Below are 20,258 nucleotides of genomic sequence, written 5' to 3'. Positions count from 1 at the left end.
GATTTAAAGAATAAAAAAATAAAAAAACAAAAAAAACAAACAACAAACAATATACATCACTGTTCAAGAAGGAGTAGGAAGAAGCCTAAGCTTATCATGTCCTACCCCTATCCATCACTTACACTGGAAACACTGAACATTAATCATATTAAACATGCTAAACATAGTAAATCCAAGATCATGTCCGTAAATTTGTACGTTACACGAGGGTTAAAAATAGAAACGAGCATTTGTTCCTGTGGCTTGGCATGAGTTGATGAAGACGCATTAAATCGTGATTGGTTAGCTTCCAGCGAGTTATCCAATAGCGTCGCAGTCCGCACAACCAGTGCCGGCCACGCAAATGTACAGTACGCCCTTCACGTTGCTCACATGGATCTGATCGAGGCGATCACGCCACACCCCAGCCGAATAGACACTCGCAGTAGCCGAACCCTCGCAGGAGGAACAAACAGCTTGTGTAACAGCTGCAAGAGCCGGGGTTTCCTACAGCAACCAGTTGCTCTCCCCGTTCCGTTCTGTGCCTTACTTTCAAGCTCCGCAATGTCGGGAAGGCGGCACTCACAGCGGCCTCTAAGCGAGACAGTGCCCGAGAAGTAGTCGATGATATTCGGGTGAAGTTTTTGAACCACAACATATTGTCCTAGTCGTCGCAACTTTTTGGGCGGAATGAAAGTCGCTTTGGTTGTTAAAATGGGATTGTTTTTGCACAACGTTGACTCTGTCACCCCTACAGCCTCCTCAACAGACAAGGTAAGCGGTTCGAACCAAGCTTTCTCCTCTGACAGATCTATTAGCAAGATGGTAGTTACCTTAGCATAGTAAACATTCACTAGTTAGTTCAACACAAAAAGAGGGTGGCTGTCGTATAGAACACGTTGATGTTATGTTAGGACACCTTGCCAACAACAAGGCTCGCTAGTAGCGCTTGCTAACTAAACCTAGCGTTGCTAAAGTTAAAGAAGCCTCGAGGAGTCGGGGCCTTGCATTTTAGCCACAAGATTGTTGAATAAACTTGAACGTCGCTCTACAACTTGTAGTTTAAAAGTTTCTGTCATCATAGAACCCTTGCTTAGTCTTTCTCTTCAGTGCGGTTTATTTCAAATGCAGTAGTTAGAGACAGTGAAGATGAAAACTGCACTCGCCATTTATTGCTTGATGCGCCTTGTACAGTCTACCTGTTCGCACAATGTTGTTGTGTAACACTCTATTATAACATTGTGGTGTATGTTATATATAATGTTTAATCATTTCTAATTGCCTCACCGTGGGGCTTGGGAGACAGGGTTATGTTTGCATAATGAGATGAATGTGTTATGATGCACGAGTGCAATAGAGTTGGCTTGGGAACAAAGTACCAAAATTAAAACTATTTAGTTGAGTTTCACGTTTTCATATGAATCATTACTCTTTGTGAACACTTCTCAAATCCAAGTATTTTGAAATGCAAGCAATGTATTGCTTTGGTTTGTGTCAAATTAGTAATGATGTGAAATGAATCCTAATTAAAAGGATTTGGGACAAACAGTTCCATTGTAATACTGCAGTAATGCTGATCAACTATAAAAGTGTGAAAATGATGGTAAATGGCAGGTGTTTAGGAAATGGTGCCTATCCTGTCTGTGTGTTTATTTCTTTTTGTTTCTGGATGTCCCTTTATTAGTAGGAGGTGTCACATGGCTCAGGCGTATGCTGATGACTTCACTGTTTATACATCAGCTGTATATTATCAGTCCGTACCGTCGTAATGAATCATATATAACGGTTAACCTTTACCCGCCCTGCTTTGTCATTTAGGCAAATATTCTAGCTCCAAAATATCTGTTAGTCAGAAAGTAAGGTTGTGCAGGAAGGGGTATCAAACCGAGATTTTAGTGGGTCAGCGATCTGATTTCTCAGATTGGATTCGGAACAAATCTTAGAATGTTGTTGCAGATATTGTCACACTTGAAGGTGATGAGCAGTATTGTATTTGTGGGTAGTGTCGTGTGTGGTTGTGGAGTAGGAATGCACTGAAAAATTTCAGCCAAAATGTACATTTTCTACCTGGCATAGCCATCATGGCCGCCCGCGATGCATCTTGGTTAACCATACATGCAGCGAAGGCCCGCTGAATGAAAATGGACGGTGGAGCAACTCTCTCGCTACAGCAGCTGATTATTGCTCGGAAGTAACCGGTAAACGGGTGGCTCTCTGAAAGTGCGGTGCAGTAATGTGACATGAGAGCTGAAAAATAAACTTGTTCAAAACCAGGTCAAAATGATGTTTACTTTAAGTCAAACCTTCGTACTGTGTGCTGTGAATAAATATAGTTCACTCACCTCTTTGTTCACAAGTGATTTTTTTTGAATATCTTTGTTCTACTCCATTGTATCATATTATACCTGTGCACCAAGCATTGAGCACCCCAATCAATCAATCGATCAATCGATCAATCGATCGATCAATCAATCAATTAATCCAGCTCCGACTGTTTCCAAAGGGTGTTTTTGAACAATACATGTTTGCAGGTCGTACCCTGGGAACAGTTGGAAAACGAGGGTCCCAGAAGAGTGACCACAAATGAAAACCAGTGCATGAGAAGCTTGTTTTGCCTCCCAGAATTTGGTACACTAGCACTTGACGTGGCGCTGTCCGTTGATTGGTTGACCAATAATTGTCACCTAATTGACTCAAAAGTAACAGGAAGAGCATGGAATTACTGTTGCTATGGTAACCAAGATAGTATATAGTTCCAAAGAACATACATAATGTTCAGTCTAAACGCAGTACCATTACATCAACAGTGTGTGTTGACCATGATTTTTTATCTGATCTAGTCTCTCTGAGATTATTTTTTTCAGTGTTTATTGGGTTTTAAATTACTGACCTTTTTATCGTTCGCCTTTTTAGATGACGTCAATTTCTTCAACGCGTTGTGGTTTCCAATCCGGTGTGTTTTTGTAAAATAAAGACTGAAGACCCAAACAAGCAAGATGGTTAGGTATCAAGTGGCAATAAAGGCCCAGGCGGCCAGGTTCAGAACAAAAACTGGGGAAAAGCCAGCAGAGCAATGAAAACAGCTGAGGTTATCTGAGCGGCCATCTTTTTTTTTTTTTTTACCCTGCGAATTTAGTCTCTATGTTCAGCAGTATTTCAGAATAGGTCATAGTTGAAAAGATTATCAACAATTTGGTGTGTGATGATGACACAATCAGGTATGTAAGACTGGGCACCTTTTTTGTCAGCATTTGAGTTTGTGCTGATCAAGTGGATTGTGTGGCCTGCTCGCTGCTGTTGCTTGGAAATTTCCGTAGAGCAATCCTTCCTGGACTCAACGTGAGTGTGTGTGTGTGTTAGTGGGGGTGGGTAGGTGTGTGGGGCAAGAAGGGGGAAGAAGCAATACTGTATGTTTGAGAGCTTTTGTGTGGGAGTGTGACCTGAGAGCTGGAGGGACTGGTCTGGCATTTTGGACCCAGGATTATCATGCCTTTCAGTTCTGGACCTGTGCTGGTAATATAATTTAACTTCGTTGGATAGCTAATCATTAATTTAAAAGAAATTATCTTCTCTGGACAGATCTATACAGCTTCCACGTATGATTTTGATTACAGTGTTTTCGGTTCTGTCATCAGATAAGATATGACTGGGGTTCAGTTAGTGACCTTTCATTCGAGTTCAATGCCATTACCAAATATTGGTAACGTACTATTTCTAGAAATAAGGTTGCGTTGATTAAAAATGGTGTATGAAAGAAGTGGACTCTGAAAAATACAGTTTTATAAAGGTGACCTTGCAGAAAAGTTAGTGATGGGTGCAGATTTTCTAAACTGTATTATTTTTTTAAACATTTTTTTACGTTTCCCTTCCTTTGAAATACATAAGCTGAATGTGAGACTTTGTAAAGAATCGCACTATAATCACACAGGCCGGTCTCTCGTTGAAAGTATGCCCTGCTGATGAAAAGATTTTGTGCATCAATTGCCATATGCCGATCACATACTTTGCCACGGAAACCGGCAGGCCATGTCCCAAGTGGATACTTTGTGATGTTTTAATCTTTCAAGATGAAATGTGGTTCCATCCATTCTTTTCTTTCTTGCAGAGCCTACTTCTCTGCGAAGGTGTCAACAACCAAAGCTACATGTGTGAATCGGGTCACTGTTGTGGAGAATCTCAGTGTTGCAGTTACTACTATGAGCTTTGGTGTAAGTCCCCTGCTATTTTGAGCCGACACTGTCAACACACAAACATACCGGATGTGATTACGTGCTGCTGCTTTGCTGTTGTTGTGAGGCAGCTGGATTGCTAGACTCAAGGAAGTCATTTTCAAAATCCACCATGCTCGTTTCATTTTCATATGGTGCCAGAATTTTTTTTTTATATGGTGCCAGAAAATTTGAATTTAAATTGACATTTTTAAATGCTAAAGGTGGTATTGCGGATTATTGAAGAGATGGGTGGGGGTGGGGTTAAAGTTTCCTGAAACATTCAGTATACATTATATACGCAAATATTTTCAAGTACAGAATAAAAAGTGTGGGAAAATAAATCTCAACATATGTGATTCAGAGGGTTCCAAACCGTGAGAATGCAGAAGTTCACTGTACATTCGTAGCCAAGAGGCGAGGTGACAACATAGGCAGGTACATCCTATTTTCTAAGTGGGGAAGAAAACACTTGACGTCTTAGGTCTAACAATCAATTTTGTTTTGGACACATTTTTCCCCAATGGAAATGATGTCAATAGAAATGTAGTCAAACTGGTTACAGATCAGATGGCAATTGAAACCCTGTGCAACTCATGACACAATGTCATCAAAATGTTTTGTTGAAATTAGATTGGTGCAAGGTTGGGATTCAAATTTAGAGACTCCAGTTCATGGGCATTCGTCTTGTTTGAAAAACCAGAGGTAGGGAGTGCACTGGCCTAACATATTTAAAGTTGTGACTAGGCACGATGCTTTGCCACTGTGGACCGGCAAATAAATCAAACCCACGCACCCTGACATGATACGATTCAAATCTGATTTAACAAGGTATAAGCATACTGTTCTCAAACATGCTGAATGTACGTATGTGGATTGTGCCTTACTGTAGGGTTTTGGTTGGTCTGGGCTATCATCTTCATTTTGAGCTGCTGCTGTGTGTGTCACCATCGCCGCACCAAACACCGACTGCAGCAGCAGCAGCGACAGCACGAGATCAACCTCATTGCTTATCGTGAAGCACACAACTATTCCTCAGTGCCCTTCTACTTCAGTAAGACATATCATCACACAGTATACATTCATGCTCATGTTGATGCTTATTTGTTGGCTAATTGTATTATGGAATGATCCTGAATTATCCATCCATATTATTATTGCATGTACCTAATTCATTCAATGTCAGACATTTTTAGAAGGAGAAAAAAAACAACCTCTTGAGTGCCAGCTGTTTTGATAGCATCAGTGGAATGAATTGAGAATACTGACGCAGCGATTGAAACAGTCTGATTACATTTCTCCAAGGTCGATGGTGACGATGCAAGTTGCCAGCAAAAATAATAACAAACAAAATGAACGTTTGTGACCTTGAATGAACTCTGATGTGACTTTGTTGATAATGCTCATTCTGGAGAAACTAGATGAGACGACATTGTCTGAAATATTCACCAGAAATGTATTTGGACACCATTTCTCATTCCGATTACTGTGGTAGTCAGCCGTGGTACACCATAATCACTGCAGCTCAAAATGTGATGATCCCTGTCATTATAGACCAGCGTAATAGATATTAAAGTCACAGAAATATTCATAAAAACGTGTGAAAACACCCTATATAGCTTGTGCGTAATTTAAAGTTCTTGTGGTAAATATGTGTGCAGAACATTGTGGTATGATGTTTTGCAGGTTTGTGAATTGGTTTATAAATGCTCTCTGTCCATTTTTATTTGGTGGAATATAAGCAAATTACTGTAATTGCGTTTTTTTTTGCTTCTATTGCCTACCCTTAGTTTAAACGCCCCTAAGTTACAGAGTTAAATACCTTTAAAAAAAAAAAGAAAGAGCTTAATAGCTTTTTATTTGTAGTATTTCAGGATTTCTCCCATGATGTTTGTATTCTTTATTTGTATTTATTGCGCCACATGTCATATTTCTGTTTACAGTGTGATAAAGGTTATGTTTGTAAAAACAACATTGTTGGTACAGCTCTTTGACGTAAATCTCTTCTCCCCCCCCCCCCCCCCCCCCCCCCCCCAGGGTTTCTACCAAGCTACCTGCTGCCAGATTACGAAGAAGTAGTGAACCGTCCGCCTACGCCACCACCACCCTACAGTGCCTTACACACAGGAGCATCGTCGGCAGTCTCGCAGCCTCATCCTGAGCAGCAGGATGGATGCCTTCCAGCCGTTCAACCGGCTCCCGCACCCCCTGATCCGGACGCCATGTGCAGCGTGCCCAGTCAAGAGGAGCCACAACCAACTGATTTAATGCCTAAGGCTGATAACAAGCCTACACAGACAACACAGGATTCCGAGATGATACTTTTGTCACAGGGGATCAGTAGGGAGGGACTCAACCTCGAGGATAAGAGAAGCGACTGCAAGGATCCTCTTTTGAAGGACCTGTCGGAAGACAAAGATCGACTCCCAAATGGTAGAAGGCGTCGGTTTACAGGTGACTCTGGAATCGAAGTGTGTGTGTGCGGCTCACGTGGGAGCAACGGTTGTAGTGGATCAGGTGGCCTGGAAGGCAAGGAGATGCGGGAGCTGGAGAGCCTGCTGGATCGTGAGGGAGATGTGGAGGAGGAGGCGGGTGACTTCTGTGATAGCTGCGCTCACCGGGTTTCCTATGGTGCGGAGGAGGAGCCGGCGCTCGGCGGGTCGGACAGACGACCGGCACCAGGATCCTCCCAGCCGGTGCACATAACAGGCGGCGCCTCACTGCACTCTCCAGTGTGCCTCCTCCTACACACCATCAATGAGCAGGAGGGTCCGCACCACAGCACCAGCACCGAGGCGTAAGGTTGAAAGGCCCAACCGTGGAACGTGGAAGCTTTCTTAGCGGCACAAAGGTTTTCAAGCCTCAAGACAATTTAGCTATAGGTGAAATGAGCTGGAACATGAAGTGGGCTTGACTAACTTGACAATTGGTGCATAAGACGCAGCTCGCGCAGTTTGCAAGATGTAAACAACTGGTTCGGCTGTGAAAACAGAAATGAGAAGATGGCCGATTTCACTCAACTGGTGCAGGGAAATTGTTACTTTAAGACACACTCAACACACATCACACTGTTTGAGTAAGAGAGCATATACTGTAGAACCATCTGAAATGGACCTGAATATGCTTTATTTTCCCTCCGGCAATTTTGAAAATGCTTGTGTCGTGTTTTTGTTTGATCCGAATCACTAGCTATAAGCGCATTAACAAGTCTTTATGTGAGCAATTCCTACTTTGCACAAATTGTATTTATCTTTTCTAAATGAAGCTTTTAACTGAGACTATTGTTTTGCCTTTCATAATTTATGTCTTAAATTGTAGCACGTTGTTAATATCTTGAGGCTTCAAGTGCATCAGATTTCGTTAACTTCCTGAATGTTAGCATTATGTGCCTAGCCACAGAGGTGATGGGGTTGGGGACGTCAACTCCTTTGAGCCATTTGAGCTGATTGTCATTTTCACTTGCAGTACAGCATGAAAGCATTGATTTTTCAGTTGCTGCATTTAAATTCATCCTCCTTATCTTTTCCAATGTTAAGAGGTTACTTTTAAATATTTGTGTAGAGTTAAATATGTGATCATTTGCACAAAACAACGCCAAACATTTTCCCATCTTCGACAGTACATTTGTGCTGTATAATAACCTGAGGTATGAATTGTTTTGTGCTTCAAAGTGCCCTCCCCCAGACACAGTTTTGCTTGGGGGGGTCAAAATAGCGTAGGCATATTACTTGGCCTGTTATGACACCAGTACATTAATCCCTTCAACAACATACTGTAATTGTTATTATTATTTTTATAACCCAACGCAACACCTATAGACTGGAATGGATACTCTAACTATGGAATGGGCAAGACCTCAGACTCAAAATTATTTTTGTATAAGCACCTAACCAATTGCCTGGGCGAAGACTGAATGTCAGTTCACATTGATTAGAACGGATGAAACGTTCCGAGTGCAGGAATGTGAACAGTTTTGAGTTATGAATGACGACAACGCTGCACTATAAAAACAAAATGGCCACATGTAAAAGATCAATTTATTGATCTCTAACCTGCTGGTAGAATGTTGCACATCTGCCCCGTAAATCCAAGTATTGCAACGTTTTAACAGCCAGATTAAGAATGTACCTGAATAAAGGACACTGATTATACTTTGATAGAGCTTTACAAAAGGTGTTTATCTCAAAATTTTATGCAGACTAATGCAACATGCAGCAAATTTGACCAAGCACAAGGCTTTTATCAGCCAACACAAAAGTTCACTGAAACGATTACAATTGTGCCCCCCACTAAAGAGAACTTCTGAAGCACAATTTAAATTAAGCTTTAATGTCCTAACAAAATCAAAAGTTGATTGTAGGTACTATCTGTCTTGTATAATTTATGTAACTTGTGGTAAATGTAGCGCATGAATGAGCTATTTTTCATAAGAGCAAAATCATTGTGAGTGTACTTTAAATAAAAAAACAATCAAACATTGGGAAACCACTCTTTTCAAATGTACGACCATGTGATGGATTTTAGACAGGCGCAAGTAACTTTATTCAATTTGATTCATGTCCTTAAGTGTCAAATTTATTGAGACTTGTGGTGAAGTTGTGTAAAGGGTACATAACACTGGTCTGCATCACCCCCCAACCCCTCCCAGCACCACCACTACCCCAAAATATGCATAAGAAACTGCTACCAAAGTAGCCAACAAAATTCTCTAGGGCATTTTTAGATGTAGAATACAAATACCTCAATCTTTTTTCTCCATATGTTTGAATTTTTTTTTAAGTGCAAGAAAAATCTAGGCATATTAGAGCAGTGCAGCCAAGGGTAGAAAGGTACTTGTATTTACTTGGCATGTAGTAAGGAAGGTAACCATATAGAGAAAATGAAGGGTGCCACTGTCTTCACTGTGAAAAACCTATCTAGAACTTATTTGTATTTATCTTTTGATGCAGACCAGTGTAATAATTGAACATACTTGTTCAACTTAATCAGGTTAAATCATGCCAAAGACTCGCTTACTTCACACTGTGTGGATCTGCATATATTCTTTGAATGTTACTATGTCAACACCAACCAACATGGATGTACTTTTAATAAACATTTCCAATTTTAATTAAAAGTTGTCATGTTTTTCATTATGTTTGGTAAGGTGAATGTACAAAGATTCTAAGGGAAATGACTGGTTTATCCCAACTCTTGATGGAAGTATGAAGTGTGTTTGGATACTTATGGATCAAGGCGGCTCTTCCTTTGACTGATATCAATTTGTTTGTTAATTTCAGGCCTTGTGCAAACCCTCAATCGCTAACCTTTGCTCCTCAGTGTGATACAAGTCTTGGCTTTCAGATTTAAATTAGGCCGAACAGTCTTGTGAATAACTAAGAATTGTTTGATTTGAAAGCTGTCAGGAAAAAAAGGCAACAATTTTGATCTGTTTTCCTAACTTAAATCATCTGTTCTTGACTGTTGTTTAGATTACAACGCAGATATGTTTTCTTTGAGGACTTTGAAAAAAGAAATTTATGTTTTCACATAAGCAGAAATTGAGATTTGGGGCGATCACACGCTCATAAGTGGAATTGTACGCACCAAAAATAGCCAAACCCTATGAGGACTCATGTTTGCCTGGCATAGTGACGTCACTGACGCACATCCTGTGCTGTGGTGCAAGAAGTGAACTCTGAACTATCCCTTGACAAACGGACTTTTTGCAAGTTCGCTGTCTACTGCGCTGAGTACTCATTGAAGGCGTACACAGATCTCACTTACCACCGACAATGGCTGATAAAACAAGGTAGGAACAAGATGCAAACATCTCTATTCCATTTCATTTAGCCTAGCTTTAGCATTGAGAGTTTTGCGGCGTTAAATCTTTACGATTCATCACCTGTTTTTATATGACACGTTTAACTTGAGTGACAGAATTCTGCAGAATTTTACAGTGTTTCTATTTAAACATGTATATATAGCTAAGTTTGATCAGCCCTTGCAGCATTCATGCATTCCTGCTCGTATCTAGATAACTTACTTTGCTTTATGTGGGATCAGGTATGGGTTCTAATACATTTAATATTCTTTTTAAAGCTTTGCGGACTCCACCGTTCATCTAGATGTTAAGGTAAGCATTTTAATCGCATTTTCTGATTAATAGTATAACTTTACATGCATAGTGTAACATTCACCACCGAAAATAACACTCGTAAACAATGTCTTATCACAGTGTGATAAATATCCAATAAGACCTTTGAAGCTTCCTCATTTTGTGGGGGTGCCACAGTAGTCCTATTATAAGCTATCCCCTCTTGTGACATCAACGTCCTTGTACTCTTTTCGTAGGATTATTATGGGAAGAAGTTACAAAAAACATCAGATCTGAAGAGTAATGCCTGTGTAGCTCCAGCCCAGCCCTACCCAAAATTCATCCTTCATGCTCTGAAGAAAGTCCATTCTGATGTGACTGACAGGTATATTCATTCATTCTTTCATTCATTTATTCATTAAACCTTTGCAAAGTATAATTGATTTAATGGGCTTCTCTTTCCCTCAGATACTATGGTTGTGGCCTGGTGGTGCCAGAGTGTTTGGAGGGCTGCAGGATTCTGGACCTGGGCTGCGGGAGTGGCAGAGACTGCTACATGCTGAGTCAACTGGTGGGAGAGGCAGGCCATGTCACCGGCATCGACATGACTGAGGATCAGGTACTTGGAGAATCAGTGGCGGGATGTTGCAATTTTAGAAACTATAAATACTATACTAAAATGAAATATATAACAGAACTGAACTGTGCCCTGTTCATTAGATTCTGACCAAATGATGTTGCCATTGTATGCCATTGCAGTTCAAAAATGTTATTTTGAAATGTTGAGGTCATAACTTTTTCCCGTTGAATACATTGTATCTTATTTTAAAACAACATATAAAACATTTGATATATTAGTGAATATAAAAAAAAAGAGTTTTTTTTTCTAAATACAGTCAAAATTCAGTATATGTACGTTTCTCAGAAAATGAATAGCTATGTTTATGCTCTTTGGCACTTTGAGGGAGTGTCAAAGAGACAACAATCAGTTAGTCATGCTTGTGATCCATGTTATCTACCTACATAGCAAGTCAGTAGAATTTGTTTTCCAATTGTCGACACTAGACACGCTAACTCTGGTGATTTCAAACGCTCATGACAAGACAACATTATGCATATTAATATATAACATTTCCCTGTATTCCTATCCTCTATTTTATTCCAATCAGCCTCTTTCATACGCATGTTTTATGAAACAAAATTTGAATTTATTTTGTTAATGTATGTCGGCAAAGAAGGCCTGACTGAGTAGCTTATTTATTATATATGTGGACACTAAAACACAATTAAAATCTTGCATGTTATCTAGCTTGAAGTGGCCAGAAAACATGTGGACTTTCATATGAAGGAGTTTGGCTACAAGAAGCCCAATGTTACCTTTGTCAAGGGCTACATCGAGGCCTTAACAGAGGCGGGTCTGGAAAAGAACTCTTTTGACATCATCATGTAAGTTGTACTCCTTGCCTCCTGCTCTCACATTGTAAAGCTTTGTGGATTTTTTTTCCACTTAATTCACTTTTTTTATCACTTAGCTCCAACTGTGTGGTGAATCTTTCTCCAGACAAGAAGAGAGTCTTGAATGAAGCCTACAGTGTGCTCAAGGTACACTTTTAATCACTGTTGAAGTGGGACAACAATATCTCGATTTCCCAAACTTCCCATGGCAGGATTAGCTGTCACACCTCAGAAATATTAAAAGTTCAACACCAGACTTATTTGCTATTCTAACTGACCAAAGTTTATTTTCTGTCAATCCCAGCATTTATATTGTACCCTGGCCACCCCACTGGGCTATGCCCTGGTTGTGATGTTCTTTTCAACTACAGTGGACCCCCACCATTCGCAAGAGATAAGGCTGGCCCATGAATACTGAAAATCTGCCTATAATTGAAATGCATTGGGAGAAAGAAAAAAAAAAAAAGTTTTCAAAAAGGCTCCTGAACGGTTAATAAGCAGTTTCCTCGAAAAACATTGCCGAGGAGGAAATGGGTGGGGATAAAACTAACAAGAAAAACCTGCAAAACCAATATTTATTTTATTTTAAAATAAAAGCAAATCAGCAAATCCACTGGATATTTAAGTTGGCAATTACACAAATTCCTCAATTTTCAGAGCCCTGTTTAAAGTAGTAGACACTACGTTTTTGTGTTAACCTTGTACTGTACTTGCTCTACTGATGATTAGGATGGTGGTGAGCTTTACTTCAGTGACATCTACTGCAATGGAAGACTACCTGAAGAAATTAAAAACCACAAAATCCTGTGGGGTGAGTCATTTTGATGTTCTACTGATCGACGTAAGCTGCCGACACATACGCGAAATATCTCTGTGTAAATTCTCATTACAGGTGAGTGTATAGGTGGCGCACTGTGGTACAAAGATCTGCTACAGTTGGCCGAGGAAGTAGGATTCAGTCCACCGAGGCTTGTAACTGCCAGCATCGTCACTGTTGACAACAAAGAACTGCAAGCCATTCTGGGTTTGGGCTTTAATTGTTTGTATGTTGTGTCATTGTATCCTGTCAAGGGCAGGCAGACTCTGATACAATTTTTCTACCTAAACATGCTAACAAGTTTCTCTTCACCTGTTTTGCATTACAGGCGACTTCAAATTTGTCTCTGCCACATATCGTCTGTTTAAGATCCCGAAAGGCAGCCGAAAGCCATGTAAAGTCATTTATAATGGAAATATTACAGGGGCAGAAGACTCCCTCCACTTTGACTGTCAGTACACCTTCAGGGTATGTAGCTCCTCAGCATCAGCTCAGCTCTCGTTGATTTTAAACTGAGGTTCCACAAATATTTCCATCCGACAGACTAATGAAGTGGCAGAGGTTGATGGTGAAGTAGCAGCCATCCTGACCCATTCCAGATTTGCACAGGAGTTCACTTTACAGCCACCAAGTGGCTCCTGTGAACCTTGTGGCATCAAACCGAAGGTCAGTAACACTTTAAACACAGGGGACAAACCTGAGGCCCGGGGACCAGATGTGGCCCGCCTCATCATTTCTGTGGCCCGCTAAAGGCAACCGTGTGCATGTTTTTCTTTTAACCTTCCTTTTAAAAAGAAAGGGAATAGTCAAACAAGCTATTTTACGTACACTATTGCTTTCTAAACTAGCTATCCAGAAATGTGTTGTGTATATTTAATACTTACTATATGATATGGTTTCACACTCAATTACTTGGAGCACCAGAGGTCACCATGTTTGTGGTTTCAATTTAAATCTTTTAGCCACACCAAGAAAGGTCCAGTGTCTAACCAAACACAGTCATACTCAATAAAACATTCTCAAAGACATTTACAAGCACAAGGTCAAGCAGCTGTCACAGAGTCATAACCAGACTGTGGAATCATGCTGGGAACCTTGAACAGGAAGGAATGCTCTTCACTCGCTCATAGAATGCTTTCATACCAACTGTCATGGTTATTCTGTGAATGGGTACATCCACAAACCTCACTCAAGAGTTATCTTTAAATCACACCCAAAGTCATTTTTCAGTTTCTTGATTGACAATATGTGGTGGGATTTCGTTGATGGCACTTTTAAGTATGGTGGAAAGAGATCCGTTTTAGCCCTGGGCCTTCAGTGGAGTCTTTATGCAACCACTGTCGTGTTACAGTTTTACAAAATACAGTAAAAGGCCCACGAATAGTGAACAGTAGCATATAATTGACAGGGATTGGGAAAAAAATATATAATGTCTCCTAATGAATCCTAAATTCTGCAAAATCTCTGATAAATATTCAATATGCATTTATATTCATCCATGTGGGAGCTCTGGGGGTAGACTTTAAGTTGCAAATGGTTGGGTCAGCAGAAAAGGCCTTGCAGGCACTTACTGCACACTGCTTCCCCAATAAGAATTTTTGAGATTAGTGGAGAAAAAAAATGAACCTTCAAATTTGCCTCATGAACCAGTTGCATTTTTTTGACTCCTCTACGGTCCAACATTGGACTGAAAGTAGACTGTATGAGGCTTGCCATTTCTTAAACCACTTTACTTAAACCAACAGGGCCATCTAGAGGATAAAACAACAACAGCTTTGGAATCGTAGAATGCAAAAGTGTCATTTTTATTTTGTCTCCCTTCCCCACCAATCAGCCACTCTCTGAGGATCCTTTCGAGCTGGTTGCGCAGTTGAAGAAACAGAGTCCAGGTTCAACCACAGGAAGTGGTTGCTGCAGTACAAAGTCTGCAACTTGCTGCAAGTGATTTTCTATTGTTAAGATTAGGAAATCCGTATAGAATGATCCTGCATTAAAAATGATTACTTATTCACACAACACATACTGTATCACTATCTGCTAATTACAGTCTGATAATTTGTCTGAAATGGACGAGTCCAGTAGAATAAACCTTTTGTAGATTTTATCTTTTGTGATTTCCACTAGACTAGAATGAAGAGTCTGGACGTCCAGATTGTTGGTACCCTTCCGTTTAAAGGGTAAATACACACACGCACACAATGATTGCTGAATGTGTAACATGACAGAAGTTTTCCAGAGGTAAACGAACAAGCTTTTAGGAATATGTTGTCTTTTTCTACAGTTGTGACAAAACTGTAACTTTTAGGTGTGTAATTTCAGCTCTGTTTACATATGCAAAAAGGAGTGTACCAAGAAAATAACTGCTGTAGCTAGCAGCTACTATTGTACATATTTTAAATTGTGTAAAGTACATTTCAAGGCCTTACTTGTTCTGTAACACTTGCTTTATTTTCTTGTAAATCAGAAGTATGAAATTAAAATGATCATTATGCCTCATTACTACAATTATGAGGTCAAAGAGATATAAACAACAATACTGTGCAATGAATCAGTTTGTAATGTACAAAGTTATGGTCTCTGTTTAATGTGGTTGAAATGTCAAGTATAAGATGAATGGATTTATATACTGAGTATATTACACGCATAACTTTGTATATCTATAATGTTGAAAAATGGACTTCCATTTCTAATCTGCGCAACGTTTCTCACCTTTGAAGAACTTTTTCAAGGCGTATTGTATAGTGAGTAGGATATCAGCTAAATGTACACTGTTGATTTTTATTCAGCATGACACATTATCGGTCACTAGATAGATAGATAGATAGATAGATAGATAGATAGATAGATAGATAGATAGATAGATAGATAGATAGATAGATAGATAGATAGATAGATAGATAGATAGATACTTTATTGATTCCAGGGGGAAATAAACATTCATCGTAAAAACAATCAAAAACATTAGTTTTGGGTTTTCTATCTCCAAGTGAAATTTGCTTATGTGTCATAAAAGAGACTACAGTTGTCATTAACAAAAAACGTAGCTCCTAGTGACTGCTGAGCCAGCTCCACAACATTTTAACACATTAATATTAAAGCTGTTTCCACCCAGTGAGAGGCCTCATTATAAAAGTCTTGTTCTGGAGCTTCCATATTGTGCTCTTGATGGCATATAAAGGGAGCAATATTGTAAAGTGTAATGAATATCTGGTGTTCCCATTTTTGTGTCTCGTCCCGTTAACAAGTGGATTCAGGTCAAGTGATAAGCGGTTTAAAAAATGGATGGATGATTGATTGACTTGGCCATTGCATAACATCACACTTAATTGCCTTAAAAGGCATTTTGGCTGCTTTCACGGGAAACTTCGGCTCATTTTTCATCTACATTGTTAAACGCTGGCCAATGAGTTCTGAAGCATTTGGCAGAATCTGAGCAGATATTCCTGAAACATTCAAGAATTAATCCTACTGCTTTTGTCAGTGAATACATCACTAAATACATGGAAGCCATCAATTTTGGGCATTGCATTGATTTTTCTTATAGCTAAAACATATTTTTCTCTTTCAACGTCTTTATTAGTCACTGACGTGTTTCTTTCGATTTCAATCGGAACTCATGTAATTTCATATAGTGAAGCACAGGGTGTGCTCTTGTCATGTGCATAAAGTGCTTTTTGAACCCTCCCTCAAACGGACATCTTAACTGAGCTCTTATTCCACACAACTTTCGCAACCGTGTTGTGGACTTTTCATGGACCATCAATAATGGCTGATAAAACGAGGTAACAGCACCCACAAACACGCAGAACCTGTCTCTATTTCCGAGATCGGGTATTCTCAGGGTAGTACGGCCGTAATTTCTTTCAGCCGAGGTTGTCGAAACGTCTGCATGCTGTCAAAAATCGTGACAATACGTGCAACGCAGCAAAGTTGGACTTGGAATTTTTGCCAGCTTTTGTCGTATTTACTCATTGCATTCATTGATCCAATGCTTTTTTTTTTTTTTTTTAAAGCTTTGTCGATACCACCGTTCATCTGGATGTTAAGGTAGGATAAAAACTTCAAATACTAATATCATTATTGTTTCAATTTATTATTATCATCATTATTTTGGTAGTCACCTAACCCTGACCAATATGCGTCACTGGTGAGCTGTGAAAATGATTTTTTTTTCTTAATTGTTTTTGATTTAACAGTGAATCATGACTTCACTTTACTTGACTAATTCTAATGTTCAACTAATCAACTAAACTAAATGAGTTGTGTGTTTGCAGTCTTTGTTTTCCTTTTTTATTTAGATCAAATAGCACGTGTTAACTACTCCTCTAACTCGAAAAGTCGAAAGCAAATGAAATCTAATGTGATTAACATACTTGGCCAGTAAAGCTAATTCTGATTTTGCAGGGTGGTGCTCTATTAGAAAGTTTTTTCTCCCATAGCCGTGTACTTATTTACCTTCCATGTAGGATTATTATGGAAAGACGTTGCAGAAGACGTCAGATGTACAGAGTAATGTCTGTTTGGCTCCAGTGGGGCCCATCCCAGAACTCGTCCTCCAGGCTATGAAGAAAGTCCATCCCGACGTGACTGACAGGTTGCTGCTGAATATGTTCATGGACTCAATTGGCAAAGCAGTCTGTAATTTTCTGTGGTTTTCTCCCCGTGAGATACTACGGTTGTGGTCTGGCTGTGCCAGCGTGTTTGGAGGGCTGCAGTATTCTGGATCTGGGCTGCGGAAGTGGTCGAGACTGCTACATATTAAGTCAACTGGTAGGAGAGGCAGGCCGTGTGACTGGCATCGACATGACAGAGGATCAGGTAAAGTCAAGCCAAATCCAGGAATTTATACTCAAAATGTCAGGAATGTCCGGCTGGAATTTGTGCAATTTGTGAAAACGTGAAGTAATGTGTTTCATCACCAGAAAAACAGTTGCCATCACAAAGCATGCATCAGCTTCATGTTTTTGATTTTAACTCAATAATAATTGATGGGCTTTATCATATGGACATCTTGAATTGAATTTAAATCTCTTATGTCATCTAGCTTGAAGTGGCCAGGAAACATGTGGACTTTCACATGAAGGAGTTTGGCTACAAGAAGCCCAATGTGACTTTTGTCCAGGGCTTCATCGAGGCCTTACCAGAGGCAGGTCTGGAAAAGAACTCTTTTGATATCATCATGTAAGATGTGCTTCTTCTTGCCTCCGGCTCTCTTTCAGTTAGTTTCACATTTCAAATTTGAGTCCTGCAGTTGTGGAAATGTTTTGAAATAGTCCCTTTCATTACTTAGCTCCAACTGTGTGGTGAATCTTTCTCCAGACAAGAAGCAAGTCCTGACTGAAGCTTACAACGTGCTCAAGGTACACTCATATTTAACTCACTTTTGATGTCATTGTCTTGTGTCCTGACCAACAAACAACTTAATGTGCTTGCTCGACCGATGGTTAGGATGGTGGTGAGTTATTCTTCAGTGACATGTACAGCAGTGGAAGACAAACTGAGGAAATTAAAAACAACAAAGTTCTTTGGGGTGTGTATTTGTACTCTACCGTATATGCTGCGAACACGTGCCCTAGTTTGATCATGCAATTTTCCACGACAGGTGAGGGATTCGGAGGTGCGCTGTGGTACAAAGATCTACTACAGTTGGCCGAAGAAGTAGGATTCAGACCGCCGAGGCTCGTCAAAGCCAATGTTATCACTGTTAACAACAACGAAATGCGAGCCATTCTGGGTGTGATGCTTGTTTCTGTCTTTTTGCTGTTTTTGTATTGTTATTGTAACCTGTCTGTGTGGATTATACCAACTTCCTTTTCTGCCAATATAACGTACCACCATTGGACATACCGATAATTTCTTTTCATTTTCTCTGCATTACAGGTGACTTCAAGTTTGTCTCTGCTACATATCGTCTGTTCAAAGTTCCAAAAGGCAACCTAAAGCCGTGTAAAGTCATTTATAATGGAAATATTACAGGGGCGGAAGACTCCCTTCACTTTGACTGTCAGTACACCTTCAAGGTATGTAGCTCCTCAGCATCAGCTCTTGCTGATTTTGAACTAAAGTTCAGCAAATATTTCTATCTGACAGACTAATCAAGTGGCAGAGGTTGATGGCGAATTAGCTGCCATCCTGATGCAATCCAGATATGCACAGGCCTTCACTTTCCAGCCATCAGAAGACTCTCGTGAATCTTGTGTACTAAAACCGAAGGTCAGTGATACTTTAATGTTGAAATGCATTTGTGTTGTTACTCTGCAGCATCAATTAAAAATTGCGGACATGCCCACAGAGGCCCACTGTCTTAACTTCACAGTGGAGGAAACATGCTGGACATTCTCACGCACGCACACACACTGCATGCACACATATGCACTCATCCACGAGCGCGAGGTCAGGCAGCTGTCTCAGAGTCATAACCAAACTGCGGAGGCATGCTGGGAACCTTTAACAGGAAGGAATGCTCTCTTCTCTAGCTCATGAAATGCTTTCATATCAACTCTCATGGTTATTCTGTGAATGCATACATTTCATGAGCAACAGCAGATGATTCATCAACAATCCAATCGTTCAAATCACATCAAAAGTGCATTTTTAGATACATAATACAGATGTTGCATTTCGATTACCTACATAGTACGTCGAAGATCAGAGTTCATTGTTGAACCTTTGGACTGGCACTGTAATCAACTGTGTTTGTTAGTTTTACAAATACTTTTGTTTGGCTCTTTTCAGACAATTTAGTAAACAATGTTTGGAAGTGATTAAAACAAAAGTAAAACACTACACCACTTGTAAACTGGCACAGAGCCTCCGTTGATACTAATTTTTTTTTTACATTGCTATATAGACTTTAGAAAATAACAATAGAATGTTATTTTGAAATGTACTTTTGCACACTTGTTAGAATTGCCTTGGGGGAAATGTGACATAATCCAAAAGTGTGATGTCCTGTTACTTGTTGCACTTCAGGCAATCTCTGGGGACCCTTTTGAGCTGGCCGCGCAGCTGCAGAAACAGAGTGCAGGCTTAGCCACAGGGGGGTGCTGCAGTACACAATCTGCAACCTGCTTCGAGTGATTCTGGGAGTAGAACACTGCTGCAACGTTCAGAATCTCGGCAACATAATGTAATCACGTGGTAGTGTAACAGTAGTGTGAATGTCACAATTGCACGTTGCTGTTTCTGGATGTGTGTTTACGCTGTCCAATTTCAATGAAGCGCACTTTAGGGATAAAGGATTAAATACAATATGGTAAGACATGGCATGTTGTTGGGACATTAAGGTCTCTTGATGCAACATGAGAAATCATGACTTGTTTAACAAATTCTAACGGGGTGCACATCATTTGAGACATTTTAAAACACTTTTTGAGCATCTTTAATTGAACTAAATTCATCTTTAAATAACACTTTCATAGCTGCAGCTATAACAAAGCAGTCTACAGAAGACATGACATGAAACATTAACAGCAATCCCAAATACCCCCAAATCTATCACTAGTATACATTTGTTGTTTGCTTCAAAGTCTCCTTTTACCAGTGGATTACAAGTTTGAAAGTTAACAATGAGCTGTAGCGGGTAACAAGGATACCAACTCACACCTTTTTAAGAGAAACAATGTATTACTGTTTAAAAAACAACAACATGAAATTTGCCTACTTGGGGTCATTGGTCAAATTGAGTTGTGCACTTGTTTTTTTTAATTTTTTATTCTTTGTT

At 39.8% G+C, this 20,258-nt stretch overlaps 3 protein-coding genes across 4 annotated transcripts; all 3 read left to right on the top strand.

Moving 5' to 3' along the window:
• Nucleotides 1–353: 353 nt before the first annotated feature.
• Nucleotides 354–9,303, top strand: wbp1lb (WW domain binding protein 1-like b). 2 transcript variants are annotated; one of them, XM_061274571.1, is made up of 4 exons: nt 356–753; nt 4,085–4,187; nt 5,080–5,241; nt 6,225–9,303. In XM_061274571.1, exons 1-4 carry the CDS (start codon nt 670–672, stop codon nt 6,986–6,988), a joined length of 1,113 nt encoding a protein of 370 aa, XP_061130555.1. In that variant the 5' UTR covers nt 356–669; the 3' UTR covers nt 6,989–9,303. The 2 variants fall into 2 exon arrangements, with proteins under 2 accessions (XP_061130556.1, XP_061130555.1); XM_061274572.1 differs by lacking the exon at nt 5,080–5,241 and having other exon boundaries at nt 354–753.
• A 501-nt stretch (nt 9,304–9,804) lies between these two features.
• Nucleotides 9,805–15,069, top strand: LOC133151602 (arsenite methyltransferase-like). Its single transcript, XM_061274771.1, has 11 exons — nt 9,805–9,978; nt 10,269–10,302; nt 10,521–10,648; nt 10,732–10,882; nt 11,573–11,709; nt 11,796–11,865; nt 12,448–12,529; nt 12,611–12,742; nt 12,864–13,003; nt 13,079–13,201; nt 14,370–15,069. Exons 1-11 carry the CDS (start codon nt 9,962–9,964, stop codon nt 14,478–14,480), a joined length of 1,125 nt encoding a protein of 374 aa, XP_061130755.1. The 5' UTR covers nt 9,805–9,961; the 3' UTR covers nt 14,481–15,069.
• A 1,110-nt stretch (nt 15,070–16,179) lies between these two features.
• On the top strand, nt 16,180–20,231 carry LOC133151603 (arsenite methyltransferase-like). The gene is made up of 11 exons (XM_061274772.1): nt 16,180–16,317; nt 16,549–16,582; nt 17,002–17,129; nt 17,203–17,353; nt 17,580–17,716; nt 17,826–17,895; nt 17,984–18,065; nt 18,138–18,269; nt 18,416–18,555; nt 18,626–18,748; nt 19,508–20,231. Exons 1-11 carry the CDS (start codon nt 16,301–16,303, stop codon nt 19,613–19,615), a joined length of 1,122 nt encoding a protein of 373 aa, XP_061130756.1. The 5' UTR covers nt 16,180–16,300; the 3' UTR covers nt 19,616–20,231.
• The last annotated feature ends 27 nt before the right edge of the window (nt 20,232–20,258 follow it).

Source organism: Syngnathus typhle, linkage group LG3, assembly GCF_033458585.1.
Source record: "Syngnathus typhle isolate RoL2023-S1 ecotype Sweden linkage group LG3, RoL_Styp_1.0, whole genome shotgun sequence".
NCBI lineage: Eukaryota > Metazoa > Chordata > Actinopteri > Syngnathiformes > Syngnathidae > Syngnathus > Syngnathus typhle.
This window is presented reverse-complemented; position numbering and strand designations above follow the sequence as displayed.

What these genes read in the sequence shown, in the direction of transcription:
- wbp1lb (XM_061274571.1), top strand. Translation starts at nt 670, where the DNA reads ATGAAAGTCGCTTTGGTTGTTAAAATGGGATTGTTTTTGCACAACGTT. An exon ending in TTACTACTATGAGCTTTGGT is followed by an intron (nt 4,188 to 5,079) that starts GTAAGTCCCCTG and finishes GCCTTACTGTAG; the next exon opens with GGTTTTGGTTGGTCTGGGCT. An exon ending in CTCAGTGCCCTTCTACTTCA is followed by an intron (nt 5,242 to 6,224) that starts GTAAGACATATC and finishes CCCCCCCCCCAG; the next exon opens with GGTTTCTACCAAGCTACCTG.
- LOC133151602 (XM_061274771.1), top strand. An exon ending in CATTCTGATGTGACTGACAG is followed by an intron (nt 10,649 to 10,731) that starts GTATATTCATTC and finishes TCTTTCCCTCAG; the next exon opens with ATACTATGGTTGTGGCCTGG. An exon ending in CTTGTGGCATCAAACCGAAG is followed by an intron (nt 13,202 to 14,369) that starts GTCAGTAACACT and finishes CCCACCAATCAG; the next exon opens with CCACTCTCTGAGGATCCTTT.
- LOC133151603 (XM_061274772.1), top strand. An exon ending in CCGTTCATCTGGATGTTAAG is followed by an intron (nt 16,583 to 17,001) that starts GTAGGATAAAAA and finishes CCTTCCATGTAG; the next exon opens with GATTATTATGGAAAGACGTT. An exon ending in TCGACATGACAGAGGATCAG is followed by an intron (nt 17,354 to 17,579) that starts GTAAAGTCAAGC and finishes TATGTCATCTAG; the next exon opens with CTTGAAGTGGCCAGGAAACA.